This window comes from Lolium rigidum, chromosome 3, assembly GCF_022539505.1.
Source record: "Lolium rigidum isolate FL_2022 chromosome 3, APGP_CSIRO_Lrig_0.1, whole genome shotgun sequence".
Taxonomy (NCBI): domain Eukaryota; kingdom Viridiplantae; phylum Streptophyta; class Magnoliopsida; order Poales; family Poaceae; genus Lolium; species Lolium rigidum.
This window is the reverse complement of record NC_061510.1, coordinates 375,702,920-375,730,360: the sequence shown is the minus strand read 5'-3', so window position 1 is coordinate 375,730,360 and position 27,441 is coordinate 375,702,920. Positions and strand designations below refer to the sequence as shown.

Genomic DNA, 27,441 nt, shown 5'->3' with positions numbered 1-27,441 from the left:
ACGAGTCGGGTGGTAGTGCGATTGACTGTCCGCGGTAGAGAACCGCTGATACCACCTACTCCGTATTAAAGAGAGCAACCAAAATCGCGGAAAAGCTTCGCTGAAATTTTGGACGGAAGTTAAAACACAGTCTCGATCGCGCAGAAGTCTCCTCGGAATTAAGGGTGAAGACTGAAGAATTGATTTGGACGCAGCCTCCTCGATTCCCGATCCTCATGAACAGCTTCGTCGGAATTGAGGCAGACACCTAGCACTCCATCCATCCCCATTCTCCCGAGACAGCGCAGGCACTCTCTCCCGCGCGCGCAACTACGCCGCCAGAAACCCAATCCACGCAACACGCCGGCAACCCAGCCCCACCGCTCGCTGGTGCAGCCCCGTCAACGTCTCCGCGGACGATTCCTGCACCCAGGCCGCCGTCCCCGAGCCTCCAATCGCGCCCCCCCCCTAGCGGCCGGCGTCGAGGTCGAACAACCCGGCATCCCGTGGCTTCTCCGGCCTGTTCCTTCCTGACAACCTCCCGCCACCATGTCTCCGGCCAATCGATCGCCGGAGCTCCACGCCTGGTCCTGGTTGCCGGCGGAGAATAGCAAGGCCGATGGTAGGATGACGAGGGGAGTACATAGTTCCTCCATGCGTGCCGCCGCGGCGATGCATGTTGCTGCTGCCGGCGGCCTCCCCTACACACTGCCCCTGTTGAGGTCTCTCTTCTACTACTATGCCTGGTCAAATTTGTTTACTTGTCCTGTTGAAATGTATATCATGTGGTTGTATAGGAAATGAACGTGCTCAATTATGCTGCTTATGTATCAATGGAAATTTGTATGAATTGAATGAATGGATGAACATCTCTTGTGTGCATAGGAGACAAGGAAGGACAACCTGTTGTTGCTTCTCCTCAACTCCGACAGGCTGCTGCTCACTGACCTCACCCGCGCTGAAGGTCTCCCCAAGCTTCTGCTAGTGGTCGCCGGCCTGACCTGCCGCTACCAGCCACGTCCGTGACAAGCTGGAGTTGATGGTGAGGTTTCTCTCCTCCTACTCCTCCATGTACGTTGGCTACTAAAATTTGTTTCTTTTACCTGCCTAAATGAATGTGTACTCAGAGCAAAGCATACATGTATGGATGTGCATCTCTTGTGTGCATGTATGGCACTGTCTTTCTTATTTTATCCGTTTGCTGCTTGTGCATCGACAGAGCGGGTAACTTGCAGTATATTTTTATGGTTCAAATTATATCATAGGAGTAGTAGGAGATCTCCATCCCAGAATTCTCCTTTGGGGTGCTTGCCGGCCGAAACTAGGGCTGTGCTTGCATAGCTGGTGAGCCATCTCTTGTCCCTCATCTTCGGAGTTAGGCCCGGACATTTGATTTTAACCAAAAGTTTGGTTTGGTTGTTTCAGTTTTATAGTAACCAGATAATCATAAATAGGAACCGAAATTATAACGGTTATTTCATTAAAAAGTAGTTTGGTTAACCGAGAGTTCAGATCGGTGTTCTGTTTAAACTGAATTTGACCTAACATCCTGACAAGAGCACATCAAACACTACATCAAGCCCATATATATAGGGGCATGGAGCTCTATTCAGGTCATCATGGAGCCTCCAAGACAGCCGCTTGACATTACCCACCACATCCATGAGGACTAGTGACCACAAACGCCAGTAAGCCTGATTGCGTACTGCATGAAAGCTGGATACCGTTCGTGTTGTGCACTAGCCAAACTGTCAAAGACACGGTCAGAGATGTGAAGCACTATAGCATGCGGGTGTTAGGTTTAGATGCCGCACTAGATGTGCTAGCTGACGGCGTGATGCGCATGTATGTATGAGTTCATAATATTAATCATTCCACTGTTGATCGTTAAATACTAGGTGTTGGTGTATTAGTCATATTTCCCTATACGATGATGGAATGCTCATTACCACGCATAGATGAGGCCTGCAAATGTTCAGTTTTTGGTTATGTTAGTATGCACGTATGACACGGAATCGAAGGATTCTGGCCTCTTTTGTGATATATTTTTGTTTGTTCGGTTAACCACAAGTCAAAACCGAGTTCATCATTTTAAATCCAAGTTATCATACTTTGATCGCCAAAATTAGTCTCGGTCAATTCAGTTTCGTTTCTAATTAGTCTGATTTTCGTGTTCCTATTGGGTTTTATGCCCACCCCTATTTAGAGTATAATGTTGTGTTGAGGTCGAACCCATCACACAGAATGATGGTCGGCTATAAAAAAAAACAGATGTCGCTCTGTTTTATGATTGTGTCCTGCATGCCGCTGGTTGTAGGTTCAGGAGGTATCCTAGATTTGCTATAGCATTGCAGTAACTTTGCTCGGATTCGAAGTTTACACACATATAGGCCAGTTTCAGAATTTTGTTGTTGTCTAAATCTTATGTACATGGTTGTTAGATATGCTTTGTATGTTGTCAAATATTGGAATTCTTTATGTCCAGAACCAACCTTATGTAAGAAAGGTTGTTATACACATATGAGCTTACCAGTTGGTTCCATTCACAGTTTACTAGGCAGGATAAGATCGGATAGAATAAAGTTCTTGCTTATAATGATATAATCTCTTCCTTGTATAGCTCAGCTGGTCAATTCATTTGTTGAGGTACTATACCCATCCCTTCGACTTATAGTTAAGCAATTTTGTTTCTAATCAGAGTGTTGGAGTACCTTTGCAGATTTACTTGGCAAACAAAAATGTAACAACTAATGTAGTTATCACTTATCATTGCATATGATCTGATATTGATATAGTAAGCTCCGCAGATCAATATCACATACTTACTCTGATTAATGGAAATTTTCAACTAACTGTTGCTTTTATTTTTGTACTTTCTCAATTATTAAGATCTTGCATCACAATTTTTTAATTCAGTACCATTTGTTGCTCTTTGTATGCGTTGATTAACTATATAGTGATGTGGTTATGAAAACTGCATTTTTTTAGTACAAGTACTTTCATAACCACATCACTATAAATCTCATATGATCGATATCTTTGAATGATGCTCTATAATCTTTTATTATAGTAACAATTATGCTTACAAATCACACTTTTTTTGTAAGTTCTTTGTCTCTTTTGTTACATTATGGAAGGATAAGCCTGTCATTCTCAAATGTTTCTTATGGTTCACTATCTAGGCTATGCATGGCATGTTGTACTAGCATTGTTAATTGCAAAACCATAATATGGGCAATCTAAATGCTGATGAAACACGAACATGTTGTGATCTAGTAGTTCCTTCGGTTTTCTACCTAGGATAGTCATGTTGAATGCTATCTCCGGTAGGGTAATGAAAATTTGATTCTTCCTAGACTTGATAATTCAGATATTGACAATGAAACTCTACTATGAAAAGCCTTTACCACTTGTTGCTTTGTTGGTTCATTCTGAAGGTTAATCCTTGTACTACTTGTTTGGTGAAATTTATGTTTTCTTACCATCCGGTAATCCCAACAATTCATTCCTGGTTAAGTATGCCCTCCTATTTAAGCTCATAGTGTTCTTACTTTGCCTGTAACTTTCTATTTTTTTTCCTTTCTTGTGTTAGGATTGAGGAAGCATTGAGAAATTAAAGCGCTAGGACATGGATACCATCAGCACAAAATTATCATGTCCTTGTAAGATTTCCAACTTCTGCATGTAGAGGTACAATTTCCCAGTGGCACAATCAATCAACTCGCTGCCTTGGTGTATCCTATTATATTTTTCTAGTTTAATAAGCAGGAGTGATCATGTAATAGTTTTATTAATAAGCAGGAGTGATCAAATAAATTATTTTGAGAAGCTGAAATGCAAACAATTAACTCTTTGTTATTGTCCCCTCCCAAAAAAGAACTCCATGTTATTTGTTGAGTGATTGTAGATTAGCTCGAGCTCTGTGCTCATGTCATCAACTCGTCCACATTGACTCTGCTTGTACTCCGTAGTTTGAGCTTAGCTTGCAAGGAGCCATTTTATTCGATCATTAATTGTATGGTCTGTATCAAATCTGACAGAGGATCTTGGAATAAAGCAATAAATAGTTATTTTTAAATAGCTAATAAAGTACTTGGAATAAAGGTGTAATCATTATTTCTAAATAGCTTAGCTAGCTAATACACTTTTGATGTTGAATAAGAGAACAATTGTTGTTGTACAATACTTGATTTATGAATTTGGCATGCTAGAATTGGATAGCTTTTGTATGATAGTGTCGTGGTTCATTAATCTAAATATGTTATGACAAATGGATGGTGAGCCGCTATTGATGGTGCTTATTTTCTTGTTGCCCCCTTTTTTTTTGCATTTGTCCTATCGAGCGTTCATACTAATTTCGCTATGTCCGTGGGCAGCAGGCTTGCACACCGTTCTGGCGGTCTCCTCTGACAAGTTTGCCGAGAACAAGGCCGTCGCCACGCAGCCGGTGATCCATCTCTCATCGATCCCTCGTCTTCTCCCTTCCCCTGGGCGAAATAATTTCTTCCCAAGTGTAAAATAATACCATCTTGCTCAGCTTTTACTCATTATTCAATTAGAGCCTTTTGCCTTCCATTTTTAGATCCATTCATGAGGTATTCTAGATTTTTTTCGATAAAGGGCTCATGAGGTATTCTAGATATACTGCAAGATTGCATGACTTGGATCAGATTGTTTTAAGTGCAAGCTTATACAAGTTTCTGGCCCAAGGTTGCTAGACAATAGTTTGACAATATTTCAGATTGGACCCTGAGAGCTTCCATCTGTAGATCCATTCATGACGTCTTCTATATGTAATGCAAGACTTTGGTTTAGATAGGCTTATACAAATTTCTTACCCAACCATGACAACGCTGGCACAATCAAGCGATCGGTAGGCTCTAATAAGTAATAAGTGTAACCACACGAACGGATGAACCATTATTTGTGTTAGACACTAGTTCAGCTAGCCCTGAAACTTGCCTCTCCATTTTTTTTTTCTACTAGCTCTCCCCTCTTTTGAATTTAGAAAAACTGTTTTTGTACATAAGTTGAATTGCGAATTTTTCTTGCAAAAACTTAATATGCAATAACGAATAAACTCTACCTGCCTACTGTTGTTGAGAGAGTGTGTATACAATTAGTCCGACAAATGGTTAGCACTAAGCACATGCTAGCACAATGGAGCCTTCAAGATTATTTCATCCGATTCATTAGTTTTAATATGCTATGACCGATGGAGAGTCATTATTGACAATGCGTAGCCTTGCTGCTCCATTCTTTTTTGTATTTTATAACATCCGTACTAATTTGGTTATGTTTGTGCACTTGAGCAGGCCTGCAGAAGGATGCCATTGATCTTGGAGGAACCAACTTTAGAGTCTTGAAGGTTCAAGTTACCCTGGGTCTCTAATCGTTAATTAGAAGGTTGGTCGACTGAGGGACTTTTTGCTGGAGACATGGTATATTTTTCGTAGGGCAGTATTACATTTACACCTTCGATTATTGTGATCTATTTGTTAACCCATTAGCCATACATATCTAAAGTAGTGGTAATATTGGAAAATATCTTTTTTAATGTGAATCTTGAAGCTGCTATATGGTATTGAACTATCGATGATATTGACTTCGTCCATAATTGTTTCTGGTTAATATCTGCAAGTTATGTGTGGAAAAATGGGTACGTTATCATGTAAATCTCCCATATTCTAGTATGCATCACCTATAATTAGCCCTTTGTTTCTCATATTTGGAATTGCATATTATTTTCTTTTGGTGTTATATTTACTTGTCTACTACTTGAAGTAATTGTTATTTAACTTACATGAACCATGAAATCTCAGGTTGGAAAAGATGTCGCTCACTGCCTAGATGCAACACACATGGTTCTGGTATGGCGTGCAGGTTCAGCGCCCAAGACTACGTCCTTGGTAGCCACCGTGCTGCTAATTTTGTCGGAGAGTGCATGGCCACCGCCGTGCTGCTTAGCCGTGGACGACATAAATCACGTGGCGTCAAGGTATTGTCCCTCTCTCCATTGTTGATGGTTTGGTCTGGTCTGGTTGCTGCAAGTTAAGTGATCTGTGTGTGTTATATATGTTCTTGCCAAATCCTGATTTCTTTGGTCCGAGTCAGTAGATTTTTTCTTGTGGGTGTTGATGGCCATGTGCAGAGATCATGGCCATGGTTAGGGAGCCAGTGTGCTAGTGTCAAAAAGAAAATGTTGTCCACATAGCCAAAAGTGCCGTGTGCATGATTTTGTATGTCATTGTGACAGCATTTTTCAATCTGTTATTAGCTTATTAAATGCTACTGGCTTTGTTATTTGTTGTTTCTTAATGTTGCAAAATGATACTAAATGCATGTATAGTGAAACGTTCGTAGTGTGCTGGCATGCATTAAATTTTTCATTTTAATTGTTAATTGTAAATTTCATAGCATGATTCCTTTGTATTCTACGTTTACTATGTTTTTTTATTGAGCGTGTTTTGATACGCCTAAATTCTCTTGTAGCTGGTCGGTGATTGGGATCTCGTACCGTCTATCTGACAAGTTCCTCAGCGGTGGATGCGACGCACTGCTGGAGTTGATGGAGAGGGCACCGCTATCCTCGCCGCCGCTGTCGGCGTCCTACTGCTCAGTCATGGATGACCATGACTTCCTCGAGCACAAGGTGTCCATGATGGTAAGATTACCTCCATGTTTGTAGAGTCTGCTTTGTTTTTATTTTGCAAGTTCAGTTTAGATGTCGTATCAGGACTTCGATCACCTTAGTTTTTACATGTGTGTATCTAAAAGTATTTGTAATATACAAGGTATTTCTGTTTTTATTGCCAACTGTTCATCGCACTTCCGGGTCATATATATTTACAGTACTTACTTCCCTTATTATCTAATTATATGCTAATGTTGACCATATGGAGGTATAAATCTTTCACTCCTACGTCTATTTCAAGTGTTATTTTTTTTGTTATGGATGGTAGATTCAGCAACACTATCCCTTGTTTTACTTCTAGCTTGGTACTATTTAAAATTATCTATATCTTGTAATTTGTTCTTCATGTGGCTGGACCTTGTAGATATGCGTGCTCGTAGCTTGCTTGGTACCAGCAGAACTACAGAAATTGATCGAATATAATACTGTGTAAAACTCCTTTTATCTTGTTCTTGTCGATCGGTTCTTTCTTCTTGAGATATTTGAACGGCCCATTGGTCCTGTGATCTCCTTGAGTTTGAAGTATTGCTCGATTGAGTAGCATAACCTGCTTTCGAAGTGGCTTTATTGCTGGCTGCTTTGAATGGTAATTTAGGGAACGATCATTGTGATGTTATATCTTGATTTCCATATCATGTATTGTTGTTTGGGATTATTAGATGTCAACATAAGACATATACACAGTGTGTGCGGTAGTGATGTGAAGTTTTATTGATTCCATTGTGTTTATTTGACACCTTTCTTGCTATTCTCATGAATCACTTATGGCTTTTGTTTCTTGTGTATTGGTCAGCCATGTCCTGCTGGGACTAGATGTATGTTTCTATGCTCCAGTCCAGGACATGTGAATAATGATTTAATATATATATTGTTCATTTTTGAATTGTCCATGTTCATTTTCTCAATTTCTCGTAAGAAAAGAGATCTTATGTTCCTTCCTATTATTTTCTACAAAAACTTATTTCGGATTTCCTTGAATTATTTGAGATATAATAAAACAAACATGATGTTTCGTTCTGTTAATGAGTATGTGATGATGTAGATGTCTGATTTGTGGTTCCTTTTATAGGAGGATTCATCAAGCGGTTTCTAGCCAGCGAGGCGCCCCATCCCGTCGTCTCACTCTGGGGTGATCCGTGGCTGCACATCCAAGGCATGACACCTCTCGTTGAGTTAGGTTGTGCAAGCCATGTAGCTTCCAGTGTGTTCAATTTTCTAAGTACCATCTTCGCCCTATCTGCCAATCATCTTTGCCAGGTAAGATATTTTCTTGCCTTTGTTAAGGAAATTGGCTGGATGTTTGAGTTCGAAATCGTAGAAGGGAATTATGAAATGGTGGCTCATTTTTTCATATAGCTCTAGTTCTGTTAATTTACTCATCACTTGATGTTCCCATTGCTGCCGTATTTGTATGAAGGCTCAGTTAGATGTACTTGAGTCTGGGTGCAACAGTTAACTCGTGTACTAATGAAGCACATGTGAAGCAATTTTCCTGCTCTTGCTCAAAAGTCATTAAGTTGAGATTTTCTATGTGTTATTTATTGTCTTGAGGGCTATTGTTTGCTCTTGAAGGTGTTTTGCTTACAACCATTAGATATAGCAACTCATTTCAGACTTTACTTCCATGTAATTTGATAAAAGATGTCTCTGGGGACCATTTAGTTTCCTCGCAGGATACATCTCTATTGTATACATCCACGTCCATGAATTTTTTTGATTCCACATGTCTGGTGGTACGGTGCTAGCTTTTATCAAAGTCACACTTACTGCTATTTCTTGTTATACCTCACCAGTAAATGCTCATGTGATTGCATCATAAACTATCTCCATCTTGCTGGCTCAAGAGAAACCGGTGAAGCACTTACCTAAAATTATCATAACTGATTTGTGATGCTAGTACCCAGACGTAATCTATCATCTCCAGCAGCAGCGGGATCAGTAGCTCGCCTTCTCCCATGCACAAGTAGAACTCATGACATATGTGTTGCTAGCATTAAAACTTGTTTTCTTTTGGCTACAACTACCGATTGCATGTGCATGTGTGTCGATGTGAGCTCATGAAATGTGTGAGGAGCATCTATATCCTGTACCTGGGAGCATTTGGCACTTTGAATAGCTAGTGCATCTTCATAGATGAGCTGAATATGTTTCGACTAATAGGGAATAAGTTCATCTCGACGCGGCCAATGTATAATTAGTCGAAACATATTTTGTTAAATTCTCTATTATAAGAATCTTAATGCTCAAGTTAGCAGCTACATATTTTTGTGTTTCATGCATGTTTCTATTATAAGAATCTATATCCTGCGTGTGCAGATCACTTATTAGTTCCATGCTGAATTAGGGGAATCACATCTTGTATACATTCAGCGTGCATCCTCTGAGTCTGAACTTTACAACTGCAACTCCTTGTAAGTGTTCTGCCCCACCAGCCAAACTGAGGACTACTTTGAAGAGTAGATATCCAATTTGGCACCAGCTGCAAGAAGGACTGCAGTGGATGCGTGACCGCCTGTCCTAGAAGTTCCAAGTGATGTCGAGGCGTTGCCATCCTGCTGCTAAGCTCTAGACGACCAGGACTTTATCCAACAACACCGGTATCACCGTCAAGTCCGGCGGGGCTGACGTAATCTCCAGCCCTAGTGATTTGGTATGATATGCTTGCTACACGTGATCATCTCTCTATGTGTCTTTTCTTCTTGCCAAATGTGAGTAAATAGGTTAAGAATCAAGTCATAAATTTTGCCAAGAAAACTTCTCTTCAGGCAACCAAGCGTGGATGTACTCTCTTTTGTTATTTTTCACAAGTATTTTGTTGCTGCCTAGAGAGATAAATAGTGTTGGTGTTTGTTTAAAATGCAAATTCTTGGTGTTCATTGTTGTTGCACCCAAACATTGTTGTCCGTGATGACGAAAACAATTTTTATGGCGTCATGCTCAAATTATTCTTGTTGTTTATATAGTGATAAAGCACAATCCATAGAGCATGCTTAACTAATTAAGCTCAAGATCAACTTATCTACATATTACTTGTATGAAAGAAACATACGATCGCCATCCCTTATATTATTGTGGATTGTTTCATATTCTCTTTTCTTTGTGCAGGTAGGGGTATGGCGGCACCACCATGAAAAGGAGGACGGCATTCTGCTAGCCTCCTTTGACGGCAAGGAAAGGAGGACGGCATTGCCTATTTTCCGGATACAACATTGCCTATTTTCCGGATCACGTTTTCTATAATTTTCCTTGGCTTATAGAATCATAGGTCATATATTTAGTTTAGGATTATGCTTATATTTGTTCATCGCTCATTATTGTTTGTTAGAGAATCACTTTATCCCTGTACTTGCTGAAATGATATCCAGTTTGGCACCCTGCAGGAAGGGCTTCTGTGGCTGCTATCATCATATGTCCCATTAGTTCCAAGTGACACATATTACTTGTATGAAAGAAACATATGATCGCCATACTTTATCTTATTGTGGAATGTTTCATATTGTCTTAATCTTTGCGCATGTAGGGTGATGGCGGCACTGCCGTGAAAAGGAGGTCAGCATGTTGCTAGTATCCACAGTGGCATCATTTACATGATCCCCTACTGTGGATATCTCTATTTTCATCAAAGCCAACAAGAAAAGGATACCACAGTGGCATTCATTTACATGATTCCCTAATGTGAATATCTCTATTTTAGTATACCATCATAAGAATTCCATTTAAATCACACATTTTAGTATCTCGTTCTTATCCAAGTTTTTGCCTCAGCCTTTGCATCATCGGGCTGAGCCAAGACATCAAGCATCCGGCCAGGGAGCATTCTTTCTTTTTAGGGAACTATATGAACTATATGCACATGATCCAGTAAGCATCCCCACTAATCAGAGCATTATAAGCATAGTAGCATACCATAAGCTCACAAGAATCCATCAAGTAAATCTTCACAAGGATACCATAGTAGCATAGTAGCATACCATATGCTCACAAGAATCCATCATTTTCTTCACAAGGATACCACAGTAGCATACCATAGTAGCATTTCATGCATTTAAATGAACCAGTAGCATCAAAACCAACCAAATGTCCAACTAGCAAGCAATACCAAGTGAGCAAGTCTTCATTACCTTGTACAGGTTCAGACATGGATTATAAGCATAGCAGCATAACAATATACTAACCACTAGCAATCCAGGCTCCAAATGGAACCTTTGGAGCAGATATATATAGAGCCAATATAGCATGTCACTGCTAGTAGCTGGTGTTCATATAGCATGTCCATTTAGTACCAAGCATAGCACCAATTTAGTACCAAGCATAGCACCAATTAATCAAGCAATATAGCAGCATCAGTAACAAGCATAGCACCAATTAATCAACTATAGCTCCATCAGTAACAAGCATAGCACCAATTAATCAAGCAATAGCAGCATGACCTGCACATGACACTTCACTAAAGCCAAAGCTTCAGTAAAGCACTTAATCAAGGCTTTCATGCAGTGCTTGACGAGGCAACAACTGCAAGCAATGGGATCATAATTCAATCCATGTGCACATACCAGATAAATGGCATCAATGGGATCATAATTCAATCCATGTAATTAGCCAAGTTATACAGAATAAGAAAAGGGGAGCACAACAGCATTTCATCGAGCACAACAGCAGCACAAAATCACAGCAGCATTTCATCGAGCACTTTGTGCTCGCGCGGGAGAGGAAGAGGGAGGGGAGGGAGCTCACCGACGACGACGGCAGTTGTGGAGGAGCTCACCGACGACGACGGCAGGGGTGGAGGTCGCGGCGGCTCCTCCACCTTGACGCGGCGGCGGCTCCTCCACCTTGACACCGCGCCGGCCCCTCCTCCTCCACGCCGCAGCGGCTTGTGCTGCTGGTGGCGGGGATGGGTGGAGCGTGGCGGCATGCGGCCCTCGCGGACGAAGGCGGCGGCGACGGCGACGGCGACGACAGCGCTCGCCATGGAAGGCGGCGGCGCGGGGAGAGGGGAGAGGGGGAGAGAGTGGTATACGGGCGAGGGAGGGGTACAGCCATGATATAGGACACGTTACTTCTGTGGCGCACCGAGGCCAGTGCGCCACAGAACACGTCATTTCTGTGGCGCACCTAGGCCAGTGCGCCACAGAATACGTTATTTCTGTGGCGCACCAAGTGCGGTGCGCCGTAGAAAAAGTGAAACCAATGATTGGGCGTGACAGGGTGTGGGCCCCACAAAGTTTTTGTGGCGCAGTGTTCCATGGTGCGCCACAAAATTAAGCTATTTCTGTGGCGCACCTTGCCTGGTGCACCACAAAATAAGTTTCTGTGGCGCATTTTTAACGGTGCGCCACAGAACTAAGCTTCGCCTATAAGGGTTTTCCTACTAGTGCGATGAAGAGACCTCCGGGAGATGATTCCCCTCTCCGGCAGGGTGCCAGAGGCGATCTCCTGAATCCCCCGAGATGGGATTGGCGGCGGCGGCGTCTCTGGAAGGTTTTCCGTATCGTGGCTCTCGGTGCGGGGGGTTCGCGATGAAGACTATATGTAGGCGGAAGGGGCAAGTCGAGGGGCCACACGAGGGCCCCACACGCCGGGGCCGCGCGGCCAAGGCCCGGGCCGCGCCACCCTGTTGTGGCGGCGCCTCGTGGCCCCACTTCGTAAGTCCTCCGGTCTTACGGAAGCTTCGTGTAAAAATAGGACCCCGGGCGTTGATTTCATCCAATTCCGAGAATATTTCCTTACTAGGATTTCCGAAACCAAAAACAGCGAGAAAACAACAACCGGCTCTTCGGCATCTCGTTAATAGGTTAGTGCCGAAAAATGCATAAATATGACATAAAGTATGCATAAAACATGTAGATATCATCAATAATGTGGCATGGAACATAAGAAATTATCGATACGTTGGAGACGTATCAACCACCTCCGCCGCGCCGCCGAGCGTCCGTGGCTGCCGCGCTGCAGTGCCTGCAGGTCTTCTCGCGGGCGGGGGCGGCCGTGGCGGGCGAGGGCGGACGTGCAGGCGAGGGCGGTCGTGGCCAAGGCAGTGGCGGGCGGAGGCGGGGGGCGGCGGTCGGCCGGCCGGTGGCGGCGGGCGGGGCGGCCATGGTGGGCGGTGGAGACGGGGCCGTGGTGGGCGGGGCGGCCTGCCCACGGCCGGTGGCTGGCGGAGGCTGTGGTGGGCGCGCGGGGGCGACGGGGGCCGTGGCGGGCGTGCGCGCCGGCAGGGCGGCGGCGAGGGCGGCAGCGGGCCGGTGGCGGCGGGCAGGGGCGGCGGCGGGGGGCAACGGCCGGCCGGCCGGGCGGGGCAGGGGCAGGGGCTGTGCGGCTGGAGGAGGAAGAAGGAGAGGAGGAAGAAGGGGAAAAAAGAAAAAAATGATTTGGCATATTCTAGGAATATGCTCTTTTACAGTTTAGGGATACGGGTTCTGCTAGCTCGTCTGAGTTTTCGGCTGGCGAAAAGTGAATACAGAGCCCTTTACTCGTGTTTTAAGGGGCGAAAATATACGAGGCCTGTTAGACATGCTCTTACAATACCAATGAGCAGATAAGCAAGAAACACCAATTAATTTCAGAGAAAACAATAAGCATAGCAGATTGCGTTCTGCAATATAACAGAAACTAAACTAAAAAGAAACCCCTTCTATATGATGTATACACAGCACCAGCAGGCACACTATGCACGTTCTCGATTCGAAGCCTGAGCTTAGGCATGTCCTTCTATATTTGTTTCTAAGATAGCCTAGGACCTTCGATTCCATTTCTACATGAAGTAGATCACTTTGTAGAGACAAAGCATCAAACAAGGGTGAGACAACTTTAGACAGCAAGTAAGATATTGTACCAAAACTGTGGTTCCAAGGTGATGCAAGGGTACTTCTCAAAGAGTCACATATCCATCCAAAAAAGAGGCGGCAAATGGATCGGGCGTTGATAGATCATGTGTACACTCCTTGTGGCCATGGAGTGTATTCCAAGAGTGCCTTTTGAATTCAAACCGAGCACATCGCGAAGCTCTGTCTTCCAATTGCAGCCGCAGTTTTTGATTAGCCATCCATATGTCGCCATAGTCTTCATCGAGTCCAAATTCCATGCGCTCTAGCACTTTTGCATTTAAAATGAAGAACCTTGCAATGCCAGCTTCAAGACCCCTTCCACAATAGCGTTTCAACGTAACTTTTTTTAGGTGGAGCTCAAGGCATTCAGTTGGATCACCCAGTGAGGCATACTTGCGCACATCTTTCATTCTCTTCCGTGGGTCTGGTTCTTGTAGCTAGAGTAAGAAAGAACGGAAAAAACGGTATAAATGCATTAGCGGACAAGTAGGCAACATGATAGTTGACCAGGGCCAATCGTCAAAGGCTTATTAATTTTTAACATTGTAAGCAAGCTAACAAATTTGAGTACTTACTTTGATATAGAGACTCTCCAAGCAGGGGAAGCACTTGAGGAAGTCGAGAACAACATCTACATTAGGACCAACATAATCAAGAGCGAAAACCTTCAAGGTGGGCATTATGGTCGTTAAGCTGACCGCGATTGATCTCTGCAACAGAAAAAAACAACATATATACGTATCATCAAGAACAGCAGCCTTCCTATATATAGTGATGCTAGGATCTAGCCATGCACAACTCGAAAATTAACAATGCAAAGTAGTACCTGGAAAACTGTTGTTCCAAATTGGGGTTGTAGTATGGGGTAGCTCAGCGGACCCAATATCGCCAGTTTGGGAGCCCGGATAACTCGGATGTTGGCTGGACCTGTTTTCATTTTAAGCGGCACGAGTCTGTCAAGACGAGGTGCGTCCTCCACGACCAGCTCATAGACAACGTCGGTGGAGCTAGGAGGAGCAATGAAGCCAATGCTCCTGAGACTCGGAGAGCTGACACGGAGGCAGACGACGCCCACATTCATCTCCAGCAGGAGGCTCTTCAACCGGGGGCAGCCGGAGAGGAGGGCGCGAAAGGACTCCTCGGTCAAAGCGACCCCATGCAAGGTGAGTTGCTGAAGCTGGGGCAGATCCACAGTTAGGTTAGGCGGCAGGCGGCAGCAGCCGAATCTGGCCTCGCGAAGCGCGGGCGCGAGGCGGAACACGGACGGCGGCAGCACAAAGCGTCCAGGGTTGTAGTAGTAGGTCAGCTCGAGCTCCTGGAGGCAGGCGAGATCCCTAGGTAAGGGAACGGGGTGGAAGCTGGTGAGCGAGATGCGACTGGCAGGGCCGATGTGACCAGAGAGGATGCTGGAGACGATCTTCGTGGAGAAGCCGCGGCCGTCCCGGTTGTCGAGGTTGAGCGGCGCGGCACGCCAGATGGGGCGCCACCGGCGGGAGAGCTCCTGCGTGCGGGCGCCATCCCTTGTGGGGAGGAGGGAGACGATGGTGCCTAGCACCTCGTCCGGGAGGTCACTGATGAGATCGGCGCGATCGTATGGTTGGTCGCCATCGCCATCCATTGGCCTCTTGGAAGCCGTCGTCGCCATAGGAGGCCTGCTTGTGCACGTACATCCGAGCTGCTTTGGAAGAGCCAGAGGGCCAACCCAAGGCTTCCGGGCTTAAATTTACATGAGACTAAACGCTGGGTCCACGGCAGAGCCGGCCATAAATAGTAATCTTAATCTATCTCCCGTAGCTAGTTTGATAGATGATGATTTCTTTCCGAATAATGCACTAAGCATACGGCTTTAAAACGTGAGACTGGTGAATGGTGATCGACTTCTTTTCTTCATCTTCAAAAAAAAAACGGAAATCTTGGCGGCTAGTTGCAGCACACTCTTTTGTCAAATGAGAGATACATGGAGCGAACTTCAAAGAAAACCAAAAAAAAATCCTAGGTTCTAAGAAGACAAAATACAGCACTATAAAAGTGTACACTTTCAAAAAAAAAAAACTCACTCCGTCCACAAAAAAAATCTCAACTTTGTTAAAAATATGCATGTATTTAGGTGTCTTCTGGAGCATCTCTAGCAAATGAAGTATTTATTCGCAAAAAAAGCAAATGATGTATTTTACATCACCAAAACATGCTGATATAAAATGATATACATCACGTTGCCAAAAATTACATCACGAAAAACGTCTACCTACAACTGATCATGTATTTTAGCTACGGTGATGTGAAATACATCACATCTGCACAAAATCCTTCTTCTTCGACACATCAAACTTCAAATTGAACAATTGAAATTGAAACTGAAATAAAAATATTAATAATTTAATTCAAACACTTGTAGTTCATAATATAGATTGGATATATCAAAACATGACATTAATGCGATAAAAACCTAAAAGTCGACAACCACTTGAACCCTAACCCTTCGACACTATGATAGATAGTTCGATCCTAAAACTGAAAGATAGATAAACATCAAAGATGACAACAACCACTTGAACCCTAAACTTCGACACTACGATAGATAGTTCGATCGTAAAAACTCGAAAGATAGATAAACATCGATGGTGGAGGGGTAGTTCGATCGTAGTCGTCGTCATCGAAGCTGTTGAGAGGTTGTTCTAGAAGTCCAAGTCTAACTCAGAGGATGAGCCCGACGAGATGTCGATGGTAGAAGGGATAGCCACGGTCGCCTTGCCACAGCATCTTCCTCCTCCTCCTCCTCCTTCGCATTCTCTATCACCACGAACTACTCGGTCTCAAATTGCACGAGCTCGGGGTGATCACGGCAAATCTTCGCCATTGCCTCCTTGTTAGCCCCATGCGCCGTAATCTGCAAGAAGGCGCGACGATTCTTCTTCTCCTGCTCGCGAGTGACCATGCGCACCTGAGCGAGAGGAACTCAGCCTTCTGAAGGGTCTCCACGTCGGGAAAGTTCATCTCGACGCGGCCGACCGAACGTCCACGCGAAGAAGCAGGGAAATCGTGTGTCAGTCTTTGGCGGTGACATGGGGCCGAATCGGCCGAGACTTCATGTGACGAGGCGTGGGAACCAGTCAGCGGGCTTCAACGGCGACCAATCGGACGAGAAGAGGCGTGGGAACAACGGAGTGGTCTTCGGTGACGGCGTGCAGGTTCGGATGCGCGCGGTCGAGGAGGAGAAAGAGGCGCGGGGAAGATTCAGTGTGGCGGTTAGGGGTACACACCCGCGCTGGCTAAAATATATATCAAATATAGTCTTCTTCCACCTTAACAATAGCAATGTTACGGTTCTAAAAATAACAATACCCATGGAGAAGACATCCCATGGAGAAGACATGGGTCATGGGTAGTGGGTACTAATGCCAGCTGAGAGATGTCAAACGCAATATTACAACCAATGAGCAAATAAACAAACAACACCAATTAAGTTCAGAATACAGTAAGCATAGCAGATGGCGTTCAGGTACAGTATTACAGAAATTAAACTACAGTATAAAGGAATCCCCTTCAACATGTTCTACACAACACAATCACGTACACTCTGGCCGTTCTTGAGCTGCTTTGGCATTGTCCTTTTATATTTGATTTTAGGGAAGCCACACGACCTTCCATTGTTGCATCACTTTGTATACACAAACCATCAAAAGGGGTGAGACAACTTTAGACTATGTAAGTAAGATCTTGTTGTACCAAAATTGTTGTTTCAAGATAATGTAAGGTTATACTTCTCAAAGGCTAACATATCCGTCAAAGAAGGAGGCACCAAATGGATCAGGCATTGAAAGATCATGTGTATGCTTCTTGTAGTCTTTGAAACTAGTCAAAGAAAACCTTTTAAATTCGAACCGAGCATTGTGAGAAGCTCTGTCTTCCAATTGTAGCTGCATGTTTTGATTAGCCCTCCATTTGTCGTCGTACTCTTGAACAAGTCCAAATTCCATCCGCTCTAGCACTCTCGCATTCAAAACAAAGAACCGAGCAAAATCAACTTCTATACCCCTGCCATAGTAGACCTTGAGGGCCACCTTCTTTAGATGGAGCTCAAGGCATTCAGTTGGATCATCTAGCGAGGCGTACTTGCGCATATTTTTCATTTTCTTCAGTAGGGGTAACTCGTTTTCATGATATGGATCTTGAAATCTCCGTGGGTCTAACTAGAAAAAGAAAGAAGAAACAATATATAAATACAATAGCAAAAAAGTTGGTGTCGTGATAGTAGTTGGTTAGGGACAATCAAATTAATGCTCATTAGACTTTGTAAGCAAAATGCTAGCAAAGAAAGAAACAGATATACAAGTACTCACAACGATATACAGGCTCTCCAAGCAGGGGAAGCACTTGAGGAAGTCGAGAACCGCGTCCAAATCAGGACCGACATGGTCGAGAGCCAAAACCTTCACGGTGTGTATCGTGGTTGTCAAGCTGATAGCAGTCATTTTCTACAAAACATAACATGTCAAGAACAATAGCATGCGCATGATAATGCAGGTAAAACTGTATTAAGACTGCGAATTACCTGAAAAACTGTAGTTCCAAGTTGAAGGTGTGTTATGCCGTGACTCAGCGAACCTAATATCTGCAGTTTGGGCGCGCTGATGATCCGGATGATCGCTGAACCTTTTTTCTGATTCAGTGGCAGCAGCCTGTCGAGGGAAGGGGCGTATTCGACAACCAGCTCGTTGGAATCGTCAATGTCGTCATGGCATTGTTGTTTCTCCCATGGAGAGAGGAAGCCGATGCTCCTGAGAGTCGGGGAGCTCACGTGGAGGCGGCCGACGCCGACATTCATCTCGAGCAGGAGGCTCTCCAACGCGGGGCATCCGGCGAGCAGGGCGCGGAAGGTCACGTCCGTCAAGGTGACCCTGTACAGGGTAAGCTGCCGGAGGCACGGGAAGTCCACGGCCAGGTTGGGCGGGAGGCGGCAGCGGCCGAACCTGGCGACGCGGAGCGCGGGCGCGAGGCGGAACACGGAGGGCGGCAGCGTCGTGCGGCAGTGGTCGTAGCTGTAGGCGAGGTCCAGCTCGTGCAGGCTGGAGAGGTCCCGGGAGCGGAGCCACCCGTCGACCCTGCCGTCGCCCGCGTCGTCGTGGATCTCGCGGCCCTTGGCGTAGTCGTAGTTTGTGGGGAGCGGGCGGAGTTTGGTGAGCAGGATGCGGCGGGCGGGGCCGGCGTGGGCGGAGAGGATGCTGGAGGCGACCTTCTCGGAGAAGCCGCGGCCGTCGTCGAGGTTGAGCGGCGCGGCGCGCCAGATGGGGCGCCACCGGCGGGAGAGCGCCTGCGTGCGGCCGCCTTCCCTTGTGGGGAGCAGGGAGACGATGGTGCGTAGCACGTCGTCCGGGAGGTTGCTGATGAAGTCGGCGCGACCGCCGCTCACCGAGCCCAATGGTTCGCCACCGCGGCCACCGTCGCCGTCGATTCGCGTCGCCATGGGAGTCGGCTCCGAGTTGCTTTGGAACAGCAAAGAGGGCTTTTGCCCAAGTCTATTGGGCCGGGCTTAAATTTACGTGGGTCCCACGAGAAAGCCAGCCATAAACCCTAGTAATCCCCACTCCGAGCTCCGCCCGCCTACCACCTCGGGCGCTAGATTCGAACCCGACCCCAAATCCAAGCTCGCTCCGCTTCGGTCCCTGCTGTTTGCCGGCCATGGAGGACACCGCGGTCGAGGAGGCTGAGGTGAGCGGCGCGGCCGAGTTCGCGCCGGCGCTCGTCGCCGCCCACCCGTTCGGCAACTCCGTCGCGGTCGCCGTCGGGCCCGATCTCCGGGTGTTCGATCTCCAGTAAGCAATGCTCTCCTTTCCCCCTCTAAAATAACTACGGTATTCTTAGATTTCGGTGGAGATTGGGCGGTGATTTGAGACGAGCCTAGCTGCTTACCTTGTAGGGGTACTGAATTACTGATAGTAGTTCCGTGCCTTGCAACTGTGAAAAAACGGCCACTGATTATTTAGATGTGTAACTAAAACGTTGCTATTGACTTTATTTTTCGAAGCCCAGGTGATTAGCTCTCTACTGTATAATGCATGTACTACTATTTCTCGCAGTGAAGCTCTGTTTTAGCGCAGTTTTCTTGGTTAGCGCTGCGAATGACGATTTGTTTTGTGCATCCAGAGGCGGCTGTGCAGTCTCGCTGTCCGATGATTCCGGTGGCTCTGCTCATTCGGATGCTATCAGAGCTATAACGTTTGGTGCTGGTGGTGACTTGTTCGCGTCTGCGGGTGATGACAAGCTTGTGAAGGTCTGGAAGACCGGTCAGTGGCGCTGCATCCACACTATGTAAGTGCTGCTTTTATTTTCTCACTGTCGCTAACAGGGCGGACACCACACATTGCACCCTTTATTTGGCATGTATTCAGTCTCGAAGTCCTGTTCTGTTATATGTTGTATGTCTGTATGAGTACCCAATCCTTTATCTTTGGTTAGCAGACTTTAAGCAAGCAATGAGCTTAGTGTTATAAAAAGTACAAACATATATTATTGTGTTCTTGTTAATACTACAGAGTATTAATTTTTCCGTGCATCTATATGATTATATTTGCAATGTGTTTACTTCTGCAGAACTTCTGAAAAGAGGGTCAGTGCAGTTGCTTTTAGCAACGATGGCCTCTATGTTGCATTTGCCGATAAATTTGGTGTAATTTGGTTAGTTACTCTTGGGGAAGATGATGAAGGGCAGGTGTCAGCTGATACCAAACCTGTGTCGATTTTCGGTCACTACTGCAGTATTATTACTAGCATGGTATGAACAATTGTTTACCTTAGATCACATCTGATTTATTTGTGGCTCCTATATTTTATTCTATTAATTATTAAACTGTTGGCATATCAACTGTCAAAAATGAAAAAACTGCACTCTTTCACCATGTCACGCTTCAGTGTTGTTTTTCAGTTCATGATCTGCTTACTTATATCATTTATTTGGGAACGTAGAAATTCTCACCAGATGGACGGTTCATTGCCACTGCTGACCGGGACTTCAAAATCCGAGTATGTAACTTCTGTATTTTGCAGTAATTGTCTTGGTGGTGATAGCTCTGAGTTATTCATCTTACTCATGTAATTAACTATTTTGTAGGTTACGTCGTTCCCAAAGAACCCCATGAAAGGGGCTACCGAAATTCAGAGCTTTTGCCTTGGACATACAGAGTATGTTCAGTTCATAGTGTCATCTTTTTCTTTATTTTTTACGCTACTTCTTGCAATACCTACATGACTTTGAATTTTATATATCATGACCCCGGTTGATACTTGTTATAGCTTCATAGCTAAAAGTCACAACATAGTTTTTGATGTATTTGATAATTGAGGTGACTACTCATGCAGATTCGTTTCTTGCATTGCCTTCACACGCATTTCAGGAGGGTCGTGCTTTCTATTATCTGGAGGCGGTGATTCAACGGTGTGTAGATATTTATTTGGAATCTGACATGTTATTTCAATAAGCTTACTCAAAGCCTCTTATGATGTTGGTTTCTTTATCTATTATAGGTTAGGTTATGGGACCACATAAATGGCTGCCTCCTCGATACATATGACGTCAGAGACAATGTAAAAGCTGAAAGATTTGTCTCAAGCTTTGTCTCAGTTCACAAAATTTGAAGTTATTCTTTACTTAATTAGTTCTTAAAACTACTTGAAGGTGGGAGAACTCTCCGAGCCAAATGAATCCGATGACAGCAATCTAGCCATTGGGAACATATGTCTGACAAATAATAACTCAATGGTTGCTGTAGCTATTCAAAGGTAAGCTTGAGTGATGGCATTTGTTCAACAAGTAATAAAGTTTATTTTCTTAGTAACACGGAGCTCTTCTGAAACACCGCAGTTTGAATGGGCTGATGCTCCTAGCATGTGATCTTGTAGCAAAGAAGTTGTCTTTTCTAAAGGTAAATTTCTTTGGCAGCCATTTTTCATTTTTTTAGGGCAACTCAATCGGATACAAAAGAATTAAAAATAATCTTGTTTTAAAATGAGATTTCTCATACCATTTATTCTGCTGATAGTCTGATGCTGATCAATGTCTCCATGTTGATTTCTAGAAGGATTAGTGCCCACACTATTCACTTGCTAGGCCTTGGTTCCAGAATGGTTTTCATGCTAGTTCTAGGCAGCTAGCAGCGATAGTCGTAATATGTGTTTCCTTTATCTAATATTAATAAACCTTAGGAGCACGAGATACGCAAATAGAGATGTAGTTTTGCCTTTCTCCGTGTTGCTTGCCAGTGAATATTCAGGTGAATCCCTTAAACATACCGCCTCCTAATAATCTTGTAAAACAGTTTTATCTAAAAAGAGGCAGGTGATATGCTAATCGAAGAAAGCAAATCAAATTCAAAGATAACCACGTTTTGGCTGGTGTGGTTGTGCATGACTATTGGCTAGTTCCTTTGCTGCACCTGACCATGAGACTGTGTGTTGCAGTCCTTTTACATAACAAATATTTGGAGCAGTTCTAGTAGACCTGATAATTGGTAACTAGTCAGAGATACCGAAAGATTTTATATACTTAAATAAGACACCTTATGTCATCTTGATGCATCCTCGATCTGCTAATTGGTAATCTGGTTGTGTGGACCTGATGCTTGACAAGATCTTGACGTACCGTTGCTGGGTAGAGTGAGTGTGTTGTGTAGCATGTTGATGCATTAGTAAACTGCCCATCATCGAAAAAACGAAATAAAGTGTCATGTTGCCTTGCAGTCTAATAATCTCTTATTGGTGGAATTGTTCAGAAATTATTTAGTTATTTCTTGCAATGTTGGCGAAACTTGAGCCTCTTGTTTGCTCGCAGGTGATTAGGACGGAGAAGAGCTACATTCCTACTAGCTTAGCTTCCAGATGCTGGGAGGGTCTTCTGTGGACTGTCATGGGTGCATCAAATATGCCTAACCAGTCTGCATCCCAGCTATTGACCCGTGTAAGAATCATCCCCCTGATCCAGAAAGATGTACAAGCCTCGGCTGGTCATGACTTTGCGGCCCTTGACGACACTGAAGTACCGCATGGCGAAAAACTTCTCTTGGCGCTGCAAGGAAGCCTCGACGGTTCAAAGCAAGAGGAGGTGCTGGCCGCGGTACTCGCCGCTCTGAAGGTCTCGATGCACAAGATGCTGGTGAAGAAGAACTACTCGGAGGAGCGCAGGGAGCAGAGGAAGAGGGGCAGGAACGACAAGAAGATCAAGAACTAGCTTTTGTTGGGCCTGAAACAGTACCAAATTACACAGGTCCTCGTTGTTGTGTTGTAGTATTGACAAGTTGTAAGAGTAGACCAGATTCAGCAAATTTTCCCCGTGGCAAGTTGTGTCTGCTGCCTAAGCTAACCGCTTCAGTCGAAATGCCGGCGATGATAGATGTAATTTGGAGTCCGTGACTTCTGTGAGCTGCGAATTAAATTCTATTGACCGAAGAATAATAATGATTTTCTGTCAGATAATCACGTGAACTGCAAACTTGTTATACAAGAGAGTATACATTGGATTCAATCTACACCAAAGTCGCCGGTCCAAGACAATCAACTACACGCATCGCGATCATGTACTAATTAACAAAAGAGACAGAGTTCGTTTTCGGAACGCATCGAATTGCTGCGGCTCTTAATTAACTCTGATTGCTTCGCCGTCGTGATCTCGAGCCCTCGACTCGACTGAAGGCGTGGCTGGGAGGGCATGAGGGGAATCCGGCCTGCGCGTTGTCTCTTTGCCGTGACACGACCGCCGATATGACGGCGGCGAGGCCAAGGGGGCCTGCGCGTTGTCTCTTTGCCGTGACACGGCCGCCGATATGACGGCGGCGAGGACAAGGCTCTTTTCTGTTCCTTTGCCCGGCGATGCAAAACAAAAGTTTCCGTGCAATCATCACCTTTCATCTCGGCGTGTACGAACCAGAGAGCGAGCGGCTGCCGCACATGTCGTGTCTTGCGTTCAAAGGGAGAATATTTCCTGGCTCCCCTCGCAGGTTTGTCGCCTACGCCTGGTCTGACATCCAATGGTGTCGTGTACAAACCAAAGCATATATATTGTACAGTTGCAACTTGCAATAAGGATGACAATGACTACAGTATAAGTATGATAGAGCAATCTCGTACTTGTACCCATATAGTTAGCGGGTAGAAATTATACCCATGCTCGTACATGTGTATGAAATTTTACCCATACTCATTGGATACCTAGCAGGTAGATAAAATAAATATTCACAATTCTACCTTGATCGAGAGGCAATTTGACAAAAAAAAATCAACTATCTCAACTAAATAACAGGTAGTTGTGTATATGACAATTATCAAAAGTTAGAAATCACAATCTCATTCTCAGAACTCACAAGTCAACAAGTTAACTAGACAAGTCACATGACAAATTGGCAATTGATGATAACTGATGGCTGCTCCGCTGCATAGGTTGGAGCTTCACAAGTAAGGTTCACATAACAGCATAAACACGTACGATATAGGTATATCCACGGGTGAAGGATATACGTAAAGAGTAGGATCTGGATACTACCTATGGATATACTACCTATGGATATAAAAGTGTGTTCAGGCCTTGCCCATACGGGTACGGGACCCTGGATAGCCCTCTGTCCATTTATAGGTTCTCTAGATCGTCAATTTGATCTACTCCTATATATATATTATAGATTTTACAACACAAAAATATATCATTAAAAAATATAACATGTGAAGTTTTTAATGATATTCTTTTGTAATGTAAAGCTCGTACTATGTTGGTCGTCGTCAACGATCCAAGGATACGCGTAGGACTTATAAGCGTTGAGTGTGGCGCGTGTTTGGCTCCCTAGGTGATCTTTATTATTTTTGGTTTCTTTATATACTACTATGGATGATTTATCAATATATCGGCGGTCTTTTCTGCGAACAAACTGAGAAAGACAACATGTAAGTGACAACATGTAAGTGTGATCGTTTATGTCTACAATGTTTTCGTATCATGTGAAATACACACCTACTCTCCCTCCATCCACATATAAGCGTGTGTTTAGCCTTACCTTAACTCAAACATAATTAAACTTGGCCAACATCTTAGTGAAAAAGTACCACCATTTATAACACTATATCAGTGCATTCAACTTAAAATGCAGATTCACAATATACTGATCGGATGTCATGTATGTTTTAAGTTATATATAATGGGGCTTGTTTGATTCAAAGTAATGATATAAAAAAGTTGTAGGATTTCATCCTTAGAAAAATTTCCTACGTGCATGGTTTGATTAGTAGGATTGAAATCCTTATAAATGCAAGAATTTGTTTTTTGACAAAATAGTATTGCACTATGTTTTAAAGATAAATTTCCATCCACTCAAATCTCATGTTACTATTTTTTGTTTTTCTTGTGAGTCTAACGATAATTGAAAAAACATATGTAGATTTCAAATCATGTATGCTTCCACCGCACATGACACTTTAATCTTGATGTTTTCTATTCGTGTGTTCTAAGAATCATGCGAATAAAACAAACCCTAATATAATGTCGTCGTTACTTTTTGTAATTTTTTTTATCAAATGTGTTTTTTTACTAAACGAAAAGCTACATGTACACCTATTCGATGGAGTATGCGTCGTGGACTCGTGGTGTGTGACCGATGTGGTTGCTTGCGTCCTGTACGAAAAAAATCATGCCAGAATGTCAAACGGGACGTGGCGGGGTATTAAGCATGGACAAGAGAAGTTCTTCCGTGGACGTAAAATTGGATCGTTAAGAAATCATTTCGCGGGCCAGAGTACGATTGGTGCCGATCAAGGGCGCGCAGCGAATTTATTCCTACTACCTAAAAACCCTATCCAGTTGGTGATTACGGAAAGATGCAAAGAGGGACACGGTCGGTGAGATGAGACTGATAAGAGTTCTCCACAAGGAAGCCTAAAATTCCCCACGGGCCACGGATGGTCAAACGATCATCATGTATGATGGCTGCCTTTGTGCTCGGGCATTTCTCTTTCCTTTCGAGAGATGTAAACAATGTTATCATCCTCTTAAGACTTTAGCCGAGCCGATGCTCAAGCTCTCTAGTTGCATGTGTCGTCGGAAACGGTTCTTCGGATCATCCGTGAACCTCGCTCGCATGTCTGTCCTGGTTCTTCCGTTGCAGAGCAAAGCGATATGAAGAGGAGATTTTGGCTAGTTCTGTCCTGTAGTTCTGCTCTCTGTCAGCCGTTCGATAAGATACCAACGCTTGGTGATCGAAAAACAGGAAGCACATCTAGGATCACGAAATTCCACCTGATAGGAGTACTACTACTGTGTGATAAGAGTCTGACTGCAGTTCATTATAGTTAATTATGAAGCGCTGCCAGTGCAGCAACCTCCTACTCAACTCAAGCTAGCCTTTTTTTTTCTCTGCGTGGATCACCACATGGAGCTAGTAGTTTAATCAGACCTTTGTAATTAACAAAGAAAGATTCCTACTTTCTCCGTTGGCTCAGCTTTGTTCAAATATTCATGTATTTACACACTAAAACAGTAAAACATGTCTAGTGTAATTAGGTCAAGTAATTTAACACAGAATGGATATCTTCCATTCTCATATATTTAATACTTTCTCCGTCCTCAAACTAGTTGATTGAATTTATCTAGATACGATTATATCTAGACATGTTTTTGGTAAGTAGATACATCTATATCTAGAAAAAATTGAGCAAATTATTTGTACAGAGAGTATTACATTTCTAAATTTAAATATATCTATGCCACCGTGGTGATAAAATAAAAGCGTTGTCGCAATGACATGTCATGCTGTCACTGCACAGTTCGTGCATGTGCGGATCGATTCTGCAACTTGCAAGTGCATCTTCATTCTTCAGGCAGCGTTTGTGTCAGCTTGTCTGCAAGCGTGCCAAGAAGGACAGGTTAGGTTCAGGTATCCCTCCCTCACTGTGTCTTTCACCCCTCTAATTTGGCAGTGTAAAGGTATAGAGAGAGGACGAGGTAGAGACGCTTGTGGTGTGGTGACGCTGTTGTTATCAGTAGAAGGTTTTTCACAGTTGAGACGAGTTTTCCTTCTTTTCGGGATCTGGCTATGCCATAGACGAAGACAGACACAGCGCTAGTCATTCCCGGCAGCGCTAATGGATTCTGAGCTCAAATAATTGGGCTGGCTTGGCTAGCTGATGCTAAACAAATAACAACCTGGCTGCCATTGCCGGCAAGGCGCAGCTGCAGAGAGGCGTGGGCGTGAGCGCCGGCCGGCCGGCGTGCAGGTGCAGCCGTGCAGAGGACCAGACGAACAACCGTTGGCGGCGTGGATGCAGAATTCCAATTGTTTTTTCCCAAGAGGACATTTGTTATTTTGGGGCCAGATTCTTCTGACAGAGCGGCAATGTGTAAGTATACGGCGAGCATAAACCATACAATATGCTAATTGGAGCATTATTCGTAGATCACAAGATCAAGATCAACTGTAGAGGCATTTTCTTGAAATAAATATTAAAGTTTTACGCAGCAAGTGGCCGTATGCCAGCTTGGATCTCACCTGAAGTGTCCCCATCTAACCTTAGGAGTTGTTAATGTGCTTTAATAATTCACATCTTCTTGCTCGAGCGTTGATGAGTATATTGAACTATCCATTAGCTAACACCGCTCACGGTCTAGGCACAACGGCACAATTATCATGAACGGTGTACCACTGAGCTAATAGTCACTCGTGCAAGCCTCCCAAAGAACAATAATCTCACGAGCTTGGTCTTGCTTCTCCCCAAAAGAAAGAAGACTTCCACATATAAATTTATTTTAGACATAGCTACCTTGTTTTGGGTGTGAAGAAGTGTAAACCCAAAATACCCGGTAACTATAAGCATTAGATCTCCCTGAAACGAGATGATCTGGCCGCACCTTTCAATATGGCTACCTTGTTACGCCTTCAAGCCAGTCGCAAGCCTAGACTTAGGTGTCCTCCTCCT

The 27,441-nt window shown here is 44.1% G+C and overlaps 1 protein-coding gene across 1 annotated transcript; it reads left to right on the top strand.

Moving 5' to 3' along the window:
- The first annotated feature begins 19,176 nt into the window (after window positions 1–19,176).
- On the top strand, window positions 19,177–22,913 carry LOC124700580 (tRNA (guanine-N(7)-)-methyltransferase non-catalytic subunit wdr4-like). The gene is made up of 10 exons (XM_047232673.1): window positions 19,177–19,310; window positions 19,642–19,806; window positions 20,089–20,269; window positions 20,461–20,517; window positions 20,606–20,676; window positions 20,854–20,929; window positions 21,019–21,078; window positions 21,170–21,273; window positions 21,356–21,416; window positions 22,322–22,913. The coding sequence occupies exons 1-10, from the start codon at window positions 19,177–19,179 to the stop codon at window positions 22,715–22,717; spliced, it is 1,305 nt and encodes a 434-aa protein (XP_047088629.1). The 3' UTR covers window positions 22,718–22,913.
- Window positions 22,914–27,441: the final 4,528 nt, after the last annotated feature.